This window comes from Polyodon spathula, chromosome 11 (assembly GCF_017654505.1).
Source record: "Polyodon spathula isolate WHYD16114869_AA chromosome 11, ASM1765450v1, whole genome shotgun sequence".
NCBI lineage: Eukaryota > Metazoa > Chordata > Actinopteri > Acipenseriformes > Polyodontidae > Polyodon > Polyodon spathula.
In genome coordinates, this window is record NC_054544.1 from 16,261,302 (window position 1) to 16,278,845 (window position 17,544).

At 36.1% G+C, this 17,544-nt stretch overlaps 2 protein-coding genes across 2 annotated transcripts in view; both read left to right on the top strand.

The window, feature by feature from the left end:
• pms1 (PMS1 homolog 1, mismatch repair system component) overlaps nucleotides 1–8,912 on the top strand; it is a 22,251-nt gene extending 13,339 nt beyond the window's left edge. The window contains 4 exon segments of the mRNA XM_041263769.1: nucleotides 3,077–3,298; nucleotides 4,125–4,246; nucleotides 7,310–7,470; nucleotides 7,896–8,912. Coding sequence (XP_041119703.1) covers nucleotides 3,077–3,298; nucleotides 4,125–4,246; nucleotides 7,310–7,470; nucleotides 7,896–8,078 — 688 coding nt within the window. The 3' untranslated portion in view covers nucleotides 8,079–8,912.
• Nucleotides 8,200–16,516, top strand: LOC121323431 (SAP domain-containing ribonucleoprotein-like). The gene is made up of 10 exons (XM_041264528.1): nucleotides 8,200–8,278; nucleotides 10,509–10,614; nucleotides 11,304–11,371; nucleotides 12,398–12,450; nucleotides 12,550–12,664; nucleotides 13,051–13,124; nucleotides 13,636–13,655; nucleotides 13,970–13,995; nucleotides 16,120–16,197; nucleotides 16,282–16,516. The coding sequence occupies exons 1-10, from the start codon at nucleotides 8,258–8,260 to the stop codon at nucleotides 16,327–16,329; spliced, it is 609 nt and encodes a 202-aa protein (XP_041120462.1). The 5' UTR covers nucleotides 8,200–8,257; the 3' UTR covers nucleotides 16,330–16,516.
• The last annotated feature ends 1,028 nt before the right edge of the window (nucleotides 16,517–17,544 follow it).

The window sequence follows — 17,544 nt, forward strand, 5'->3', positions numbered from 1 at the left end:
ATTGTGTTTTTTTTCTAGAACCATATTGCAACTTTCAAACTTAACTTAACAAATGATCCAAACTGGCTATTTCTTCAATTTTGCATTCTCTGAGGATTGACCTAGAGGAAAAAGTAACAGTGTGACCTTCCACTGGCACTAGCACATCGCTGAGTGATTACAAACTTGCATAGGACTTGGGACTTCTTTGTTATGATGACACATTTGAAACTACCAAAATGTTACTTAGTTGGGTTTTAAAAACTAAATTCATGTTTTTGTCTTTTAAAAAAATCTTCTACAGCACCGTTTAAATACACCTGTCTGTCATCGAGGACCTCCTAAACCAAAGACTTTCAGTTGTGCCTGAAATTGTCTGATTGGCTAGCATGAGAATGCAGCAAATGGCTTTTTCACAAATGGTTGGTCAGTCAATCAGTTATCCCCCCAGGTAGGCACCACAACTTATAAAATAAAAAATAAAAAAGTTTACTGTCACTTTTTGGTTTTTAAAATTCAACTAAGTAAGGTTTTCGTAGTTTCAAATGTGTCATCATAACAACTAAGTCCCAAGTCCCATATGCAAGTTCATAACCCCTCAGCACCAAGCTAGTGCCATTTGTGGAAGCTCACATTGTTACCTTTTCCTCTCAATCACTTCTTACAGAATTCACAATCAAAGAAATAACTAGTTTGGCTAGAACTATGCAGTACTTTAACCTCACCAAAGTGGCCGTAAGCAATCCTTGAATGCATGACAAATGCAACTTCAAAAATCTGCCAAATCCCAGGATACCACCATATTTAGCTTTATGCTTGTAGATCTCATTAACATCTATCCAAACATACCTTTGAGTGGTTTTTTGGAGACTACCCACGCAAGTTATTATGGCCTAAACTTGGTACAAATAGCAAAAATTAAAATTTCAAGGGGGTTTAATGACCAGTGGTGGGACTTGAAACCAAAAGTCTTTGGAAGATTGGTTCCTAAGGTTCTTACAGCAATACTTACATTTTAGGACCCACATCCCATACAGGGTAAAGGGTTAAGCTGAAGTTCGAATAAATCTTGTCAGTTACCCCTCATCTGGCAATTTGCCAGAAGTTAGTAGGTTGCTCCTAGTATTTTTTTTCTGAAAAGCCCTATTCAATACGAGTAGAACAAGGTGCTACACAGTTGTCCAGATACTGTAACTTGGACAATTTCCAAATGTTCACAAACTATCCAGAACATTCTGCACAGTTTATATACTGTGCAAATGCTATTCTATGTCAGTTCCAGACATGCAATGCAAACAGTCTCCACCAGATGGCTTTGAAACTCTGTGTCCTGTTGAAGCAGGCAGCTAAGGGAATTAATTGTCTGCAGTTGCTGGGATGCTGAGAAACATTCAAATACTTTAAATTTCAAAGGTGTGCCCACTGCTTTAGCCCTATGAACAATGTTAATACAGAGTGCAAAAGAGTTGCTTAGTGTAAATGAGTATTCAACACAGGTCCAAAGAAATCCATTGTTTATAGTATGGATTACATTTGTTAAAAAAAATATTCTCCTAAAAATAAACAGGATGATAACAGATTAAGTTAAATAAGAAGTATACACAGTAGTTTTGGTCAATAATTATCTAAAGCCTTAATGTGACAACAGCAGCTTTGTAATTAGTAACAGTGTATAACTCGATGGAGTAAGGTCAAAGCTGTAACTTTGTTCAGGGATACAGGTCACCCCCACCCCCACCCCCTCTAGCTTTACAGGTAGCAGATGGTTTTTATCTTAACGGTCTCTCCACGTGTTCTTGGGTATGATTTATTGCTTGTCCCTTGGGACCAGATTCACCAGAGTAAAGTGAATCAAGGTTTCATATGTGATCAAGTATATTATAATTAGTTACAACTGGTGACCTTTTCACCAAACCCATTTTTCACAACACCTGCAAATAATTGATTCTGAATGTTCAGTTAAGAAGTGCTTATCGTTAAAAGCTTAATAAAAGGCTGTTGTAGTTTCTACAAAACAAATTAGGTGAGGCTGCAAGAGCGCATAATTTCTTTATTTTATATTTAGTTTAAAAGAAGGCAGCAACTGATGAATGCCTGCAATCCCTTGTATTTACTTTTTCACCAACTGACAAATAAGATTGTTTATCCAGCAATTAGTAGTTAACATTGCAGTGTTTAATGAAAAAAATAAAGCAGTATATTCATCAAGTTATTTGATTTCTACAGGGAAGAACAACTGCGACTAAGACCACATAAGGTTATTAGGTTTATGGCTAGCAAACCTAGATTGATTTTCGGCAGAAGTGGTGTAAAACTAGGATACCACTTTTTGGGGGGAATCAGGATAAAATATATATTGCGAAAGATCCTCTCAACTCTCACAGTTCGTTCCCCCTTTAAGACCAGACCCAGGACACAGAAATGGATTTTCGTAGCGCTGATGCGCACTTTTAATAAACACAAATAAAAATTAAACAAAACAAACAAACAGTCAGGATTCCCCTAACTAAAACCCCGGACAGCTAAGCTGTTTACCGGTAACCCTAAACTACAAAATCACACAGTTTTTCACAGCACCTCACTCTGACTGCTCTGAACCAGAGCACACTTTCTGTTCCTTCCCTCAGCAACCCTGAACAAACTAACTGCTTTCTTTAAATACCCTGCACCTGGCTCTAATTTGCAATTAACGCCAGGTGCAGGGGATAACTAAATAATTAAACAATAAAATAACTAAGCAAACGTGCATTCTCACATGTTTTTAGCAGGGAGGAATTTTAACCCCCTCCCTGCTATCTTACATATATATATATATATATATATATATATATATATATATATATATATATATATATATATATAATAATAATAATAATAATTTTATATAGCACCTTTCATAGTGGACCACCATCACAAAGCACTTTATACAAGACTAGGGTGTGTGAACTATGCATCAGTTGCAGAGTCACTTACAACAATGAGCACAGGGAGGTTAAGTGACTTGCTCAGGGTCACACAATGAGTCAGTGGCTAAGCTGGGATTTGAACCAGGGACCTCTTGGTTATAAGCCTGTTTCTTTAACCACTGTATATGGAGACATGAGGACAAGGCTGAAAAGGACAGGGACTGATATAAATTACAGACCAAGAAAGCATCAGAGCAAAACAGTGACAGACTTTCAAAAGGGGTAGAAAAGCGTCCTAAACTGGCACGTAGTAAGCTTGAAATCCAAAAGCGCAAGGCTTCTCTTTCAAACCAGCAAATAATCGACAGGCTTTATCAAAGCCAGAAAGAAAAGAAATCCAACTTGGAGATAGTGTTTAAAACTGTTCCTTTTTCTGTGACTTGAGTAAAACTCAGGCTTAGACTCCTTTCAGAACAGTGTCATCAAAAATCAATAGGCCTTCAACTTGTAAACCGACTGGGTTCGCACATTGCATGGATTGTTTTATCTGGAAGAAAACTCATGTTATTATATCCATCTCGGGTGGAAGAAGCCTTGCTGAAGACTAATATACTTCCAACAGAGTGCCTGGACACTCCTGTAAAGTTAACAGATGGGTAGTTTATCAATGCATTTTTATATTGTTTTCTACCTCAGTGTCATGATGAATAAAATAATAATATTTTATAGGTGATACAAATACTGAATTAGTAGTTCAATGAAAGGAGACCAACATCCTTAACCATGTTTTAAAGAAGGTTTGGGTCAACTTTTTTTTTTTTTTTTGTGAAATCCCAAGTGATATACTAAAAGAGGATATTGTTTAAAGTTGGCACTCAAAAAATGAAGAAGGATAAATTGCCTTCAAGTATGACAGATTGCACAAGTGGGCCTAAATTATAGGATTTGGGTTCTGATGTATAAAGTAAGAATGTGGTAATAAATTAGTTAATTTCAGTCAATATACCCTAAGGTAGTTCCATTAAAGATTAAATAACTTCCATAATAAATATTTAATTTGAATGGCAAAATTCCCATCTTGTCCTTTAAGTGGATTATCTGACACTTTCTTATTTCAAAGTATTTTGCTTTTATTTTTGGCATGTACAGTACATCCTGAATATTAAAACTGTCACTGCTGTTACAATTTTAAGTATTTCAGTTGAAGTCATAGCACAGTTTATTGTTGCTTTCATCCAGTGTGCTTGGAGGACTGCAGTATACAGATGCGCTGTACAACATGGAAAAGGAAGACCCAGCGTTGAACGGAGTGACCTTCTCAGACCCAAGGCTTGTGTCAAACGTATGTAAAGTCAGACCAGGTATGGAATATGTGCAGTGTACTTGTTTTGAACGTTTTTTTTTTTTTTTTTTAAACATGTTTAGGATGATATGAAATGCCCTAAAAAAAATTATATGAAAGAGGCATTGATATGAAAGTGGTTAAAGGCTTTGAGCTTTGTTTCAAGTGATCGTAGTGCATACAATACCCTTTTTGTCTACAATGTTCCGGGTATTGATCTGATTTTCTGTGTTGTCACTTAGGGGTATAATTGGAAATTGCAGTTTAAGACCCTTGTTATTTCCCTACTTTAGGACATTATGTAATCAAACTTCGTTACAGGAGGATACATTCTCGCCTCCGAATACATTACAGAATTAGCAAGGAGTCAAGAGTTTTTTTAATTTAAAAAAGTCATATTTATTTTAAAACACATATATACTCTCCAATTTAGACACTAGTTGAATAAAATATATTTTGGGTGAGCAAAATGCAACATTACCTTGAAGCCATGAGTACTTTCAGTGAATACTGTTCATACTGTAATGGCAACTTATGATTTATGCATCAACTACAGCCTTAAATTTTAACTGTAACGTACTTTGAACAACAGCTTCATTTACAATCATTCTACATGTAGACACTGGGATTTCCTTATATTCCATCTGAAGAATCCAACAATGTCTTTTTCACAGCTATTTAGTCCTGCCTTAATAATATCAGTAATATTACAGTCCTGGAAGTTGGTACTCCCTAACCACTGCTTGCAGTATATTCACAGTTGACCATTGAGACACTGGGAACCAATTAAGTACAAGAAGCTTGATAACATGCAACCTCAAGCTGTGCATCAAAATTGCTCTGCATATTCTTTACAGCTTATCTGGATTGCTGACTGTCCCCTAGAATGTTTGATTGAATGTCTGTGTAGAACAGAAAAAGACTGAAGCTCTCCCTTAGTATTAGAGTTTCGTGAAGTTTCTATTTAAAAGTGTTTTGCATTAATTTCCAACAGGGTTAAAGAGTCATTTACAACACATTTCAATGTGTAATGTAAGCTTCCCATTGAATCATACTGTTTTAGGATCACAAGGGCTGTTTTTTCATGTTGGCTTTATTATTTTCATAGTTCATGAAAAGTATCAGACTATAGGGTGTGCAGGTGAAGATTCTCATACATTCTTCTGACAGAGTTACTGTGTCAGTAACTGTTTCGTTTTAGAAAAAAAAATTGAAATAAAGCACGGTGCAGCAGCTACAGATTCTTCTCCCTCACATGGAAAATATTTGAGGAGTTTGACCTTTGAAAGTGATAATACAGTACATCAAGTCTGAACTGCGCACCGCACCTGAATCCTAAATACTGAAATAAGCCTTTCAATCCCATCTTCTTTATTTTGCCATTGCTACAGTAAATGCATAAATCTGCCAATGAGTGAAAACGGTTAAACATTAGCTGTTTGACCCTATTTTCTTATTTAGAATGCCAACATGTGGAAATGATTTTTTTTTTAAATAAGGAGTTGTAAGCTTTCACAGTAAAATAGGGTGTTTTTTTTTTAGGGGGGGGGGGGGGGGGGGGGGGGGGGGGGGGGGGGGGGGGGGGGTGAGCTTGTTACACCAATTCCTCAAACTTTAAAACACAAGCTTTCAAGACTTTCCTCAGATAAAACAGTTTGGGAAGAAATAATGTATACATTATTATTAATAACATTTGTAATTGACACTTTTACCTAATGAAGATACCAATGAGTGTGCTTTGTTTTTCATACAGCTGTTAAAATCAGTAATTTTATAGCTATATTGTGCAGACAGACCACATCTGTGTAACATATTGCACAGCAGCACCACTCGATGCAATATATTAATGATTTTCACCTATTTCAGACTGTGTATCTGGAATAGTAATGTATTGGAAATGCTTCCTTCATAAAATGTGAAGTAATATTGTGCACGACGATTGATTATTGGTTTGATATGCGCACATTTCAGATGCATGGTAGTGTTCCCACAACATGACTGGATTCTTTAATAGACTCCTTTTTTTTTTTTTTATACAAACTGCTATAACGGGGAACAAGTTTGTATAAAATGTCAGTTTTTAAGCTCTGTTTCTGTTGGAAATGGTTACATGACTCAGTTTGGGTTACAGGGTTTAGCTAAAAGGGGTTCTGCATTATTTATATTATAAGAAGAATGTACAGCTATGGACAAAAGTTTTGCATCACCAGAATTTTAGGACTGAGACATATATATATATATATATATATATATATATATATATATATATATATATATATATATATATATATATATATGAACTTAATTTAGATCTTTTATTTAATATCATGTAATCAAAGAAACTACAAAATGATATCTACCGGAAGCAGTCATAGTAGTACAGTATTATGTTAGATCGAAATGTCACATTTTTAATTTTTTTCAATATATGGAAAACCAAAAAGCGGTATGTAATTCAATATGTTAACATAACATTTTTCTTGGAAAAAGGTGTAACTTTGCCTTCAAATGGGGAGAAAATGTGCCTGTTAAATGATCGTTTTTCAATGGCTATACCGGTTTTAATGTCCACGTGCAATTTGGCAGTTTGTCACTTAGACAGTCCGCCGGCTTGCTCCCGTCCGGAGTGACACGTGCTGACCCTGGATACAACTTGTTATTAAACACAATTGACAACAGATTCCTGATCTGGGGGAATAACACTGGGCGACGATTTTTAAATTCACATTTCTCATACCAGTGCCAGGTTATGGAGTGTCACAGATTAGGCCATAGGGGAATACATTGTTAACGCTAGGCATTGCCCAAGGCAACAGTTGCTATATTCTTTAAAATGTTGCAGCTGTATTTTAAAGGGGAACTAAAAGATTGATGGAGTACACCTTGTTCTTAAGCAGAAATCTTTGTTTTCCATTCTGTACAGCATTGCAATAGTCATTTAGGACTGTATTTGGGACCAGTTTGTTTTTGTTGGTCAGTCACTGGAGTGTAAATCAAAACATTTATTTATTATTCTTTGCTGGAGATTGTACTTATTATCAAGTGTATATTATTCCTGGTTTTTTTTGTTTTTCTTGGCTAGGTGCCTCAGCCGCTGAAAGACATTTGGAAGTTGCAGGGATGTCTGACTGTGTGCCTTACTACAGTACATCAGATTTAAAGTTAATTTTAAATGCCGTTTTGAACAGAAAAGCAAAAAGCGTGCAACAGGGCAGACCGCTTAAAGTAAAAAATTACCTTCAGGTAAGCAACTGAAGATATTTGCTCCAAGCAACACAATAGTGGTCCATAGAGCAACAAGACATGTACAGTTTGTTATTAAAATGTGTAAATCTGATTAATTTGTGGTTTTGTACAGTGGTGGCAAAGCACCTGTGTGCACAGCAATATAGTACTGTATAAACACAGATTAGGGTATTACCATTAACATTTGAATTGATGAATTTGTCTTTATAAAGATCATTTCTCAAGAAAGTGAATTTAAATGGATACTGGCACTGTTATTTTATAAATCACACACTGAGTTTCCTGGGGACATTAAATATCAATACGCTCCATTTACTGTAATGAATTCTATTAAAAACGAACAAACAAAAAAAAAAACTGTGTGATTCACATTTTTGTATGCTTTATTGTTTTTTGGTTTTCTTTTCATTGTACATATATAGGGAGAAGCTGTCTGCCTAGCACACCAATTACCACTGACCTTCTCAAAAGAAGATATTGAAGATACAATCTCCAGAATGAAAGAACAGCTTGGAAATGACAGCCAGAGCTGTACACATGGGCGCCCATTTTTCCATTTGTTGGCAGATATTATCATATTTTCAGTGTTATGGAATCTCTTTTGACAAAATCTAACGGCACCCTTCACTTTGACCTGTGGTATGGCGGCCCTACTGTGGTTACGTGACTTTGTTTTCAAGACCTAACACTAAGATACTGGCTTCATACTGAATACACAACTGTGCTCTGTGATTCCCCATGTAAAGCACAAGACAAAAGCTTTCACCACCAGTGTCAAAGCCTCATGACTAAGGGACCATTTGAGGTAGTGACTTAAGATTTACAGGGTGACCTTGACATTGACCCACTGACCTAATATGGCTTCCATATTGAGGTCATGTGATTGAGTTTATAGCTGAGTTAAAAATTGTATGCTTTGTATTATTGTATTAATGGTTGGTACACAGCAATTTTCCTAGTTACCCCATTTGGTTAACTTATCAAATATTACAGTAAGTTACGTAAATAGGCTGGGTAGATATAAATGGCTAAACCAGAATGAAAACATTTCCATATTATACTTTACAAATAGTATTGTTAACTCTTGATTTTAAAACTGACCATATATATTTGAGGATAATAATACGGTATATTCAATGATTTTTAATTCTTAATAATACAAATTAAAAAGATCTGAGATCAGTAGTAAACATAGGAGTATTGGAATTTGTTGGTAGCATCTCTGGCTATTCAGATTTTTCCTGAACTAGAATCCTACCATATTAGAATCTGACTGCAGTTCCCAAATTGTATTACCGTTGATTCATCAGAACATACCCCTGCTGTGAAAACTGGGAGAATGAGATAATGTCATAAATTGAATGAAAATGATTAGTATGTAGACAGCGCACCGCGTCAGTCAAATTATTGTCAATATTAAAGCCTAATATATTTTGTTTTGTTATTGTCTCGTTTTAATAATAATAATAATAATAATAATAATAATAATAATAATAATAATAATAATAATAATAGGCCTACTATATTACTTTTAACTTCAAGGACACGCCAGTTATTGTATTACCGCTGCAAATGCAACTCTTCAATTATCTAAATTGGTGACGAAGGTATTACACTTAACATGTGATAGCAGCGGGCGACTTGAGTTTATCAAAAACAACCAACTACCGTCGTTAATGTAAACCGGAAGCGTAGCCAAGAAATGTCGATTTGCGAAGACTGAAATGGCTATTGTCAAAGCAGAACGAGATTTAACAAAACTTAAGGTGCGTTCTTTCTCTGTATTAATTTACTTGAATGTATCTTCGGAGTTTTTAGGTTCGGATCACTACCAATGATGGGGTTCCAACCAAGGTGATCAAATGGTAGACGCAAGTCGTCATTGGATGAACCCGACCCGACCGACCTAACTTGAGAATTGTGAAGTCGAGGGCAGGCATAAGTGCAGCATTTTTTTATTTTTTATTTATTTATTTTTTGTTACCTTTGTTTTTTGAGTCCAGTGCAAACTATCTTTGTAGCGTCTGATTTTATAACGTCACATCGAGTACATAAAGCCCAAACGGCAAAAATGCAACGTTTTTGAACGTGGGTTGAGCTTAGCCCGAGTTATACTATCATTGCAATCGGGACCTGCGGCACAGAGATAGGGTCTAGCTAGCTCATGCATAGTCTTTAATAAAAGACGTGCAGCATGCTGCATATAAATTAAGATGGTTTATTTTACTTGATCAATCTTGTTTGGTTAACATGTCGATTGGGGAGAGGTTTTATATATATATATATATATATATAGAGAGAGAGAGAGAGAGAGAGAGAGAGAGAGAGAGAGATGAACGCTATATTTTCATTCTGAGCCATTCGGTAAAAAGGTATCATACCCCAGCAGTGACATCGAAAAGTGATAATTTCTCTAGAGGAAAATATATTTGAACTTTGACTCGAGACCATCACTTCCAATTAAAACACAAAATGTCTCGTTTTCATTCACTCGACAACACCCACAGTACAGAAATGTTAATGAGTGATCAACAAAATGAGAATAAAGTACGTTGAAAAAAAAAATGGTGTAAAGCAGGTACATGTGTAAATCGGAGAAACTGGAGAGGAACTGGAAAGTAAAACAAGGTAAAGGCAATCATCCAAATATATCTGACGCACTAATGGATAACGACATAGAACGTCTGTACAGCACTGAAACGCTACGTTTAAAAAAAAAAAAAAAAAACCCAACTGTACTGAACCTTGTCTTCTTTAATATTAACATTACAAGGGTATCCATGTATTATAAAAAGAATAGATGTGCCTTTTCAGTGAGTTGCAGGAAAACAGTTACACCCCGGGGTTCTGTGACAGTTTATAAATTACTCGATCTGTGGTCTCGTAGTTTATGGCGTCACAGTAACCCTAGGCGGAATTACTTTCCTGTAACTCACTTATATAATTTATTTTCGAAAAAAGTATTTTTTAAAAGAAGAATAACAGTCCCTGCTTTAAATACTGCAGTCTCTAATTTAAGAACAGTTTAATTACAGATTGTAGAACTAAAACAGGAGTTGTCTCTTCGTAATTTGAAAACGAAAGGGAGTAAGGCTGAACTCTTGGCAAGGCTGGTGAAGGCTTACGAAGATGAAGAACATGGTACAGTATGAGTTTAATATTTGAATATACAATATTAAAAGTTGTGCAGAAAACTCGAGCCTGATGCCTTATTTGTTTGGAGCTGTGCATAGCTTGACAAGCAATTGCGTGTAGCCCTTCTTATTCATGTATAGAAGTATAGATCTATTGACACATAAAGCACATTTACATCAGTAGCAAGGACTAGCTGTTGTGGAAACCTGTGTAGCAAGATGGAAACTGGGAACTAAAAAATACTGTTTGTGCTCACAAAGTTTTTAAATTTATAGCAGTTGTTTCCTGCATAAGATTTTCCTGCTAATCAATAACATAATGTTATGAATTTTGTAGCCACTGTCTCTGATTTAAGCCCGCATAGTGAACATTAAATCTGTCAGACTGCTACATGTCATGATAAATGGCATTTTGTAGCAAAGTATTTGCTAAATTGCTTCTTTCATTATTCTGGGAAATTTTAAATTTCCAATATCAATCGAGGCCCTGTCTCAATTATGTAAAAATGTGGAATTTTGCTCAGTAGGTGCAGCATTTTAAACGCTGTCTTACCTTATTGCATATGACCATGCAAAGATTTTTTTTTTTAATTTCCAAAAATTACTCTAACCTGAAAAGACAACAAAGGTATTGCTTTGGGGGTTCCATTTTTGATAAATGCACTTCAACTTATTAATATTCCTTGTGTGAATTAGAAGACAGTGTGGATGAAGAAACTGCCTTTGAAGACATTGAGTCTGATGTCTTTGGTACAAGCTCCAAGGTAAGCAGTGGCATTCTTTCAGTTTTTCTTGTATCCCAGGTGTGCATATCTTTGGTTACAGGCAGGGGTGAAATTCTGCCGGTACTCCATATCGGGGGAAAATTAAATGATCAGATATAACCATCACTGATGTCAGAGTTTTATATGGTCAGAACAATAATAATAACATTTTAAAAAATCTGGCAAAACGCCTGATTGTTGTCTCAAGTTTATTAGAAGTAATAAGTGAAATAAATACATAAAATACAGTTATGTTCTAGTCCAAGGCTATCATTGTACAGTAGGATGGCCAGGTCCTGTTATATATGAGTACCCAGGGTCTAGAAAGTATGGCGATGATTTCAGAGAATACTGTGGAGATTAAAATGGCCTAGTCAGGTGCATAATGTTTTAAAGAGTAGTGCCTGTTCCATTAAATATTAGAGGGGTATTTCAGCCCCTATTGTGCATTGGCTGATTTAGACCTTTTTGTATAATTTTTTTCATAGCACATTTATTGTTTTTTATACCCTTTTTTTTTTTTTTTTTACAAAATCATCCCTTAAGGTATCATGAAACAAAACTCTGTCTCTACAGCAGTTACTGCATTGTATAATACGTAGTTCTTATTGAAGGTTTAACTTAAGTGTTATATTACAATACAGTTTGTTATATTACTCAAATGTATACATCAAATGTATTTAAAAGTTTATTCATTATTATTCAAACTGTCTCAACTGAACCACAGGTCTGCTCCACCCAGCTGCACAGATCAGTACTTTGTCTCATATATTAGTATGTTGAGAACTAGACATTAATTTGGACAGTATATTGAACACCAGGATCTAGGTTTTGGTGACCCAATTGAGCTAATGAAGCTAAAGAAATGCTGCGTTATGGGTTTTTTTTTGTACTGCTTAGTGATGGAACCTTTAATACATGAGATGACCCTTAGTGATGCCTTAGTGATGGTAGACTTTGTTGTCTTTGTGCACATTTTGAGTTTGCCTTTGATGAATTCTACTTCTTGTTTTCCTTTCTTCAAAGGAAGAGGAGTTGGATGTACTTGAGGATGAAGAATCTTTGCAAGAACATGTCCAGTAAGCAGAGTGGAAAATATAGCTGATTTTGAAGTTACAAACCCTACACTTTGGCTGTGTAGTGGACACGGAAGCCTCATTTACATTTTTTCCCCCCAGAAATCCCCTGACTCCAGTACCTCAAGTGGTCTCCGGACCAGGCGTTGGAAATTTGTGTTCCAGGCAGTCAGAAAAACTGAGCATTAAAACTGTAGCATCAATGACGAAAGAAGAGGTTTGTTCAATATTTTAATCATAAATCTTCGAGTTTTTTTGTGTTGGAAGTATATACATGTAGAATTTTATTTTTATTTGATGCATCAGATTAAATTGTCTGTTACAAAAAAGTGGCACTCTGTTTTCTATCTATCTGTATTTCTATCAACATTGATAGTTTGTAACCTGATGAAGACACCAATGTGTCGAAACACGTTGTTCTACACATTTTAAAACAAATGGATATCAATAAAGATTGGTTTTAATGAGATGCCAAGTATTTCACCCTACTGAACTGTTCAAAACCTAAAGAATCTACAGAAGTGTGCTCTATATAGGTCTTGGCTTCATGTGTTTTATTTCTTTATTTACTTATTTATTTATTTACTTATTGTCTCTGATTAGCGGCTTAAAAAGAGAACGGAAAGATTCGGCAGACCTGTCAGTGATCAAGCAAAGAAGGAAGCCCGAGCGGCTCGGTAAGCTCATTCCACTTCTGATTTTGTAACAGTTTTTATCTTTTTTTTTTTTTTTTTTTTTTTTTTTTAAACAGTTAGCAAGTAGACTGCTTATCCAGGGTGCATTTGTCATTCACTTGTATTGAAACGACTGTTTGCACAAATTTTTTCAGACAAATATTTACTTGACTTGGTCTTTTAACCAGGGGGAACAGATTGCTATCTTCTGACCCACAAGACATACTTTTATAGGTATATGGTGTATTTGGATACTGGCATGCCTAGTTGAGTTGTAATTACACTGTCATATCTAGTGGCACTCCAGCACCCTTAGGGTTAATTCATTATAAGTGTTGGAAAGACCTATTCTTCACAGAGTGGAACACAAGGATCTTTGGTCTACATTAGGGTTGAATTGTGTACATCTGCAATATATTGGAGAGGGAAGATTATTAACGTGTAATTAAACTCTGTTTCTAGCTGAAAAGATCTTTATTTTCTTTGTCACTATTTTTTTTTTTTTTTTATATAGGTTTGGCATTCCAGTTTACGGTAAGACAAAAAACAAGTTTTGGAGACATTCTTGGGTTCTCAACATGCCCAATTTACAGTGCTATAGCAGGTGTGTTTGGTAATTATTTTATCCTAATCCCAGAAGATTATATGCATTTGTTAACCTTGACAGCTGAAACTAGTCACAGGAACATGAGTTAGTGCTCCTGTTTTTATGCTGTGTGTACACGTTGTATTCATAATTTGTAGTGTGAAGCTATCCAACATGATTGTTTGTTAAATTATAGAACTGTGTAAGTTATACATGCCATAGCCTGGTGTTTGTTTAATGTAATTTATCACTTTCCTTACAGGTGGCACAGAAATTAAACAAAATACTGTAAGTTGTGTCTTGTCAAATATTACTGTTTATTTTTTAAGCTAAAATAATTATTCAAAAGATGGGTCTGTATGATGTGAAGCCTGAATTAGAATAGTGAGAGTGTTTCAAGACTGTTGTATTTTCAGTTATTTTTCCCTGTGGTTACTTAAAAGCAAGGTAGTGGTGGTGTTATTCCTGATTTCTATGTAATTCTGCCTAAATTAAAGGTCCCATTTTAATCTCTTGGTAAAGTAATTGTGTTAAGTGATTCCTCTATATGACACAGGCAGCAACATAATCTCTTCTAATGGTTATTCATTCTTGTATGACATGTTTGCTGCTCTGTGGGATTGAAAATGCTAAATCGGCCTCATTTCACTGGCACGTGCAGCCTGTTTTACGGGGGCACAGGTGCTGTACTTCACTCACGCTAATCAAGAACATGTGCAGGTCGAGGAGCACAAAAAAACAGCCTTTTTAGAGCTTGAAGTAAGTGTGTGTGTGTGTGTGTGTGTGTGTGTATATGTATGTGTGTGTGTGTGTGTGTATATGTATGTGTGTGTTTGCAGAGGTATTCACCCCCTGAAAAGTTTTCCAATTTTGTTGGAACCTGAACATACTCCATGACACTTTCAAATTGATGCAACTATCGCCAGCACCTCCTACCATCGTGAGATCGACGGCCAGCACCCACGTGGAAGACCGAAGCAGCGATGGCAGGACACGATCAACGCGGATATGAAAATCAGCAGCCTGCGCCCGAATGAGGCGCAAGACCGAGCGAAGTGGCGTTCAAAGATCCGAAGAGCGGACCCTGCACCAGTGGGACAATGCTAGGAAGAAGAAAAAGATATATATATATATATATATATATATATATATATATATATATATATATATATATATATATATATATATATATATATATATATATATACACACACACACAGGTAGTGGACAAAAAAATTGCAACACCTGGGTAAATGAGGGACACCAATATTGAGAGCAAGGGGTTCCACACAGGTGTGGCTCATGCGTATAGTCCCCCCCCCCCCCCAATGACAGAACATCAGACAAATTCCTCACAGCTGATTCCTGTCGACCAGATATTGCCCGAGAGCGTGGGAATATATGGGGTATCTGAACCCCCCACAACTCACACATGCGCCCAACGGCCAGTCCAGATCCTTCCCGTCTCACAGTAATGTTTAAAAATGCTGGACAGGCCTGGTTGCTTGTAATTATTGCTAGCATGCCTGCAAGAGGAGACCTCCGTGACTTTGAAAGATGGGTGATTGTTGGGGCGTGCTTGGCAGGAGCTTCCGTGGTCAAGACAGCTCAACTTGCTGATGTTTCACAAGCAACGGTGTCTAAGGTGATGTAGGCATGGAATTCAGAGGGAAAGACATCATCAGCAATGGGCAACAGTGGGCGGAAGCATATACCCCAGGATCATGATATCTGTGCATTAATTCAAAGTGCAAGGCATAACAGGCGAGGAACTGCAGATCAATTGACTCCAAATTTCAACCTGGGGCGCGAGCGGCCAGTTTCATCAAAAACGGTCCACTGAGAACTCCACAGAGCAGGATACCATAGTCAGGTTGCAGTGCACAAACCGCTCATCACACCTGGCAATGCACATTTGCGAGTCCAGTGGTGCAAAAAGCACAGACAATGGACTACCGAGCAGTGGAGAAATGTGATATGGTTAGACGAATCATCTTTAGTTTTACCTTGTAAACCAGAGTAAAACAACATTCCAGCCAGTATATATTTTTTGCATCCATAATATACCAAGTGCTCTCATTAGCACAGGCATGGTACTGTTACATACATCATTTCTTTCAGTTTTTCAAAAACTTTGAAAAACAAATGTTAACATTTTGCACAATCCTAGCATCTAAGACATAAGTGTCCATGTGTATTTATTTTTCATTCTAAGACACTGACACTCGTTTGTAGTTATCATAAGGTAGCCTTTTTGCAATGTGAAAGTGTTGAAAGAATTCAAATAACCCTAGCACAACTCACTGAAGACTACCCAAAGCTGACTATTCCATTTATCAGTAGACTATTCTACTAAATTTTGCTTTGTGTAGAAATTGTTACTGCTGAATCTAATGCATATTACTTAATTAGGTTTCTCAAGAAAAATTAAAGAAGAGAAAGGAACGATTTGGAATTGTGATGGATACAACAAGTCTGCTTGATAATCAGGTAAATGCAAAGTATAATTTATTTGCTATATTTCACAGTTTTATAAGAACTAACCAGTAAAGCTAATTGTTTCCCTCCTTCTAGGCCAAGAAAAGGATGAGAGCCGAGCGCTTTGGAATAAATCTGAACTAAACATTGACACAATGTTGAAGTACTGTGGGTGTTTAGAATTTAAACTGAGGGGGGATAAAAAGACTTGCTGACACTAAATATTGTCATTGTTAATTAAAACAAGGAAGTGCGGTCATGCTTTTCACTGTTCTGTTTGCATGTTTGTTTAGGAAGTTATTTTTATTTTTTTTAGTTAGTGTAGTCAAAATGTGTTGCAGTATATTTTATAACAAACCTCTTTTCAGAGAATTGGCTTCTTCCACACAGTAATCCTTTTGCAAGTTATCATAATAAATATTTGAAATCTAAAGCTGCCCTGAAAGTGTGATGTTTTTTGCTGTAGAACTGCTTATCCAGTTGTGATGAAACTTGGTTAGAACACTCTTTAGCAGATGTCATTTAGAGTAAGAGAACCAGAAGAAATTATAACAAGGTCTGACTTAACATTTGTATCCAGTTATGAATATAACAGTAGAGCAGTGGTTCACTCGGCTCTTTTTCAGTCTATCACAATCAAAGAACTTGTTCAAACCAGCTTCTTAATTACCTAATTGAAAACCCAGTTTCAGTGAAACAGTTAGAGCTGTATGAAACAAGGTTCTCAACGGCTGTTCAGTAATTTCGGATGCCATTGGGAATGGAATCGATCGGAATTGAGAGCCACTGTTATAGATTTGGGGATGCAGTATTTCTTCTGTATGGAATTGTCTAGGTACACTACACGTGTCACATAGGTGGGCCCCCTTGGTGTGCTTTTTCAGAATACTGATAGCTGTTGTATTTACTGGCAGGGGATCGAGAATGTCGAGTAATCTTTTAGTTACCGACTTGGTGTTATGGAAACTCCTCAGAGGAAATATAAGTTCCCCCTGACCTGTGACTTATTATATCTTCCATATTGATCATGTGTCTTTGAGATGTTGTTCAGTATTATAATTCTTTTGATTAAAAAATATATTTCATGGGGTTTGTGCACATTTAAAAAAAAAAATGTTTTGGTTCAGCAATGTTCACATGCCACATGAAGTTTCTGTTTAGTGTCTCCCAGCATGTTCAGCTTGCCAGGCTCATGTTGGCCTAGTTATTGCATGCCGCCTGGTGAATTCAATTCAATTTATCAACTCTCTATTAAAAAATAAATAACTTGTGCAAATAACACAAGGGTGGTAGAAAAATTGGGTAATTTAAAATGAATGAAATTTCCGTTTTACTCCCGTTGTGCCTGCTGTGATTTGA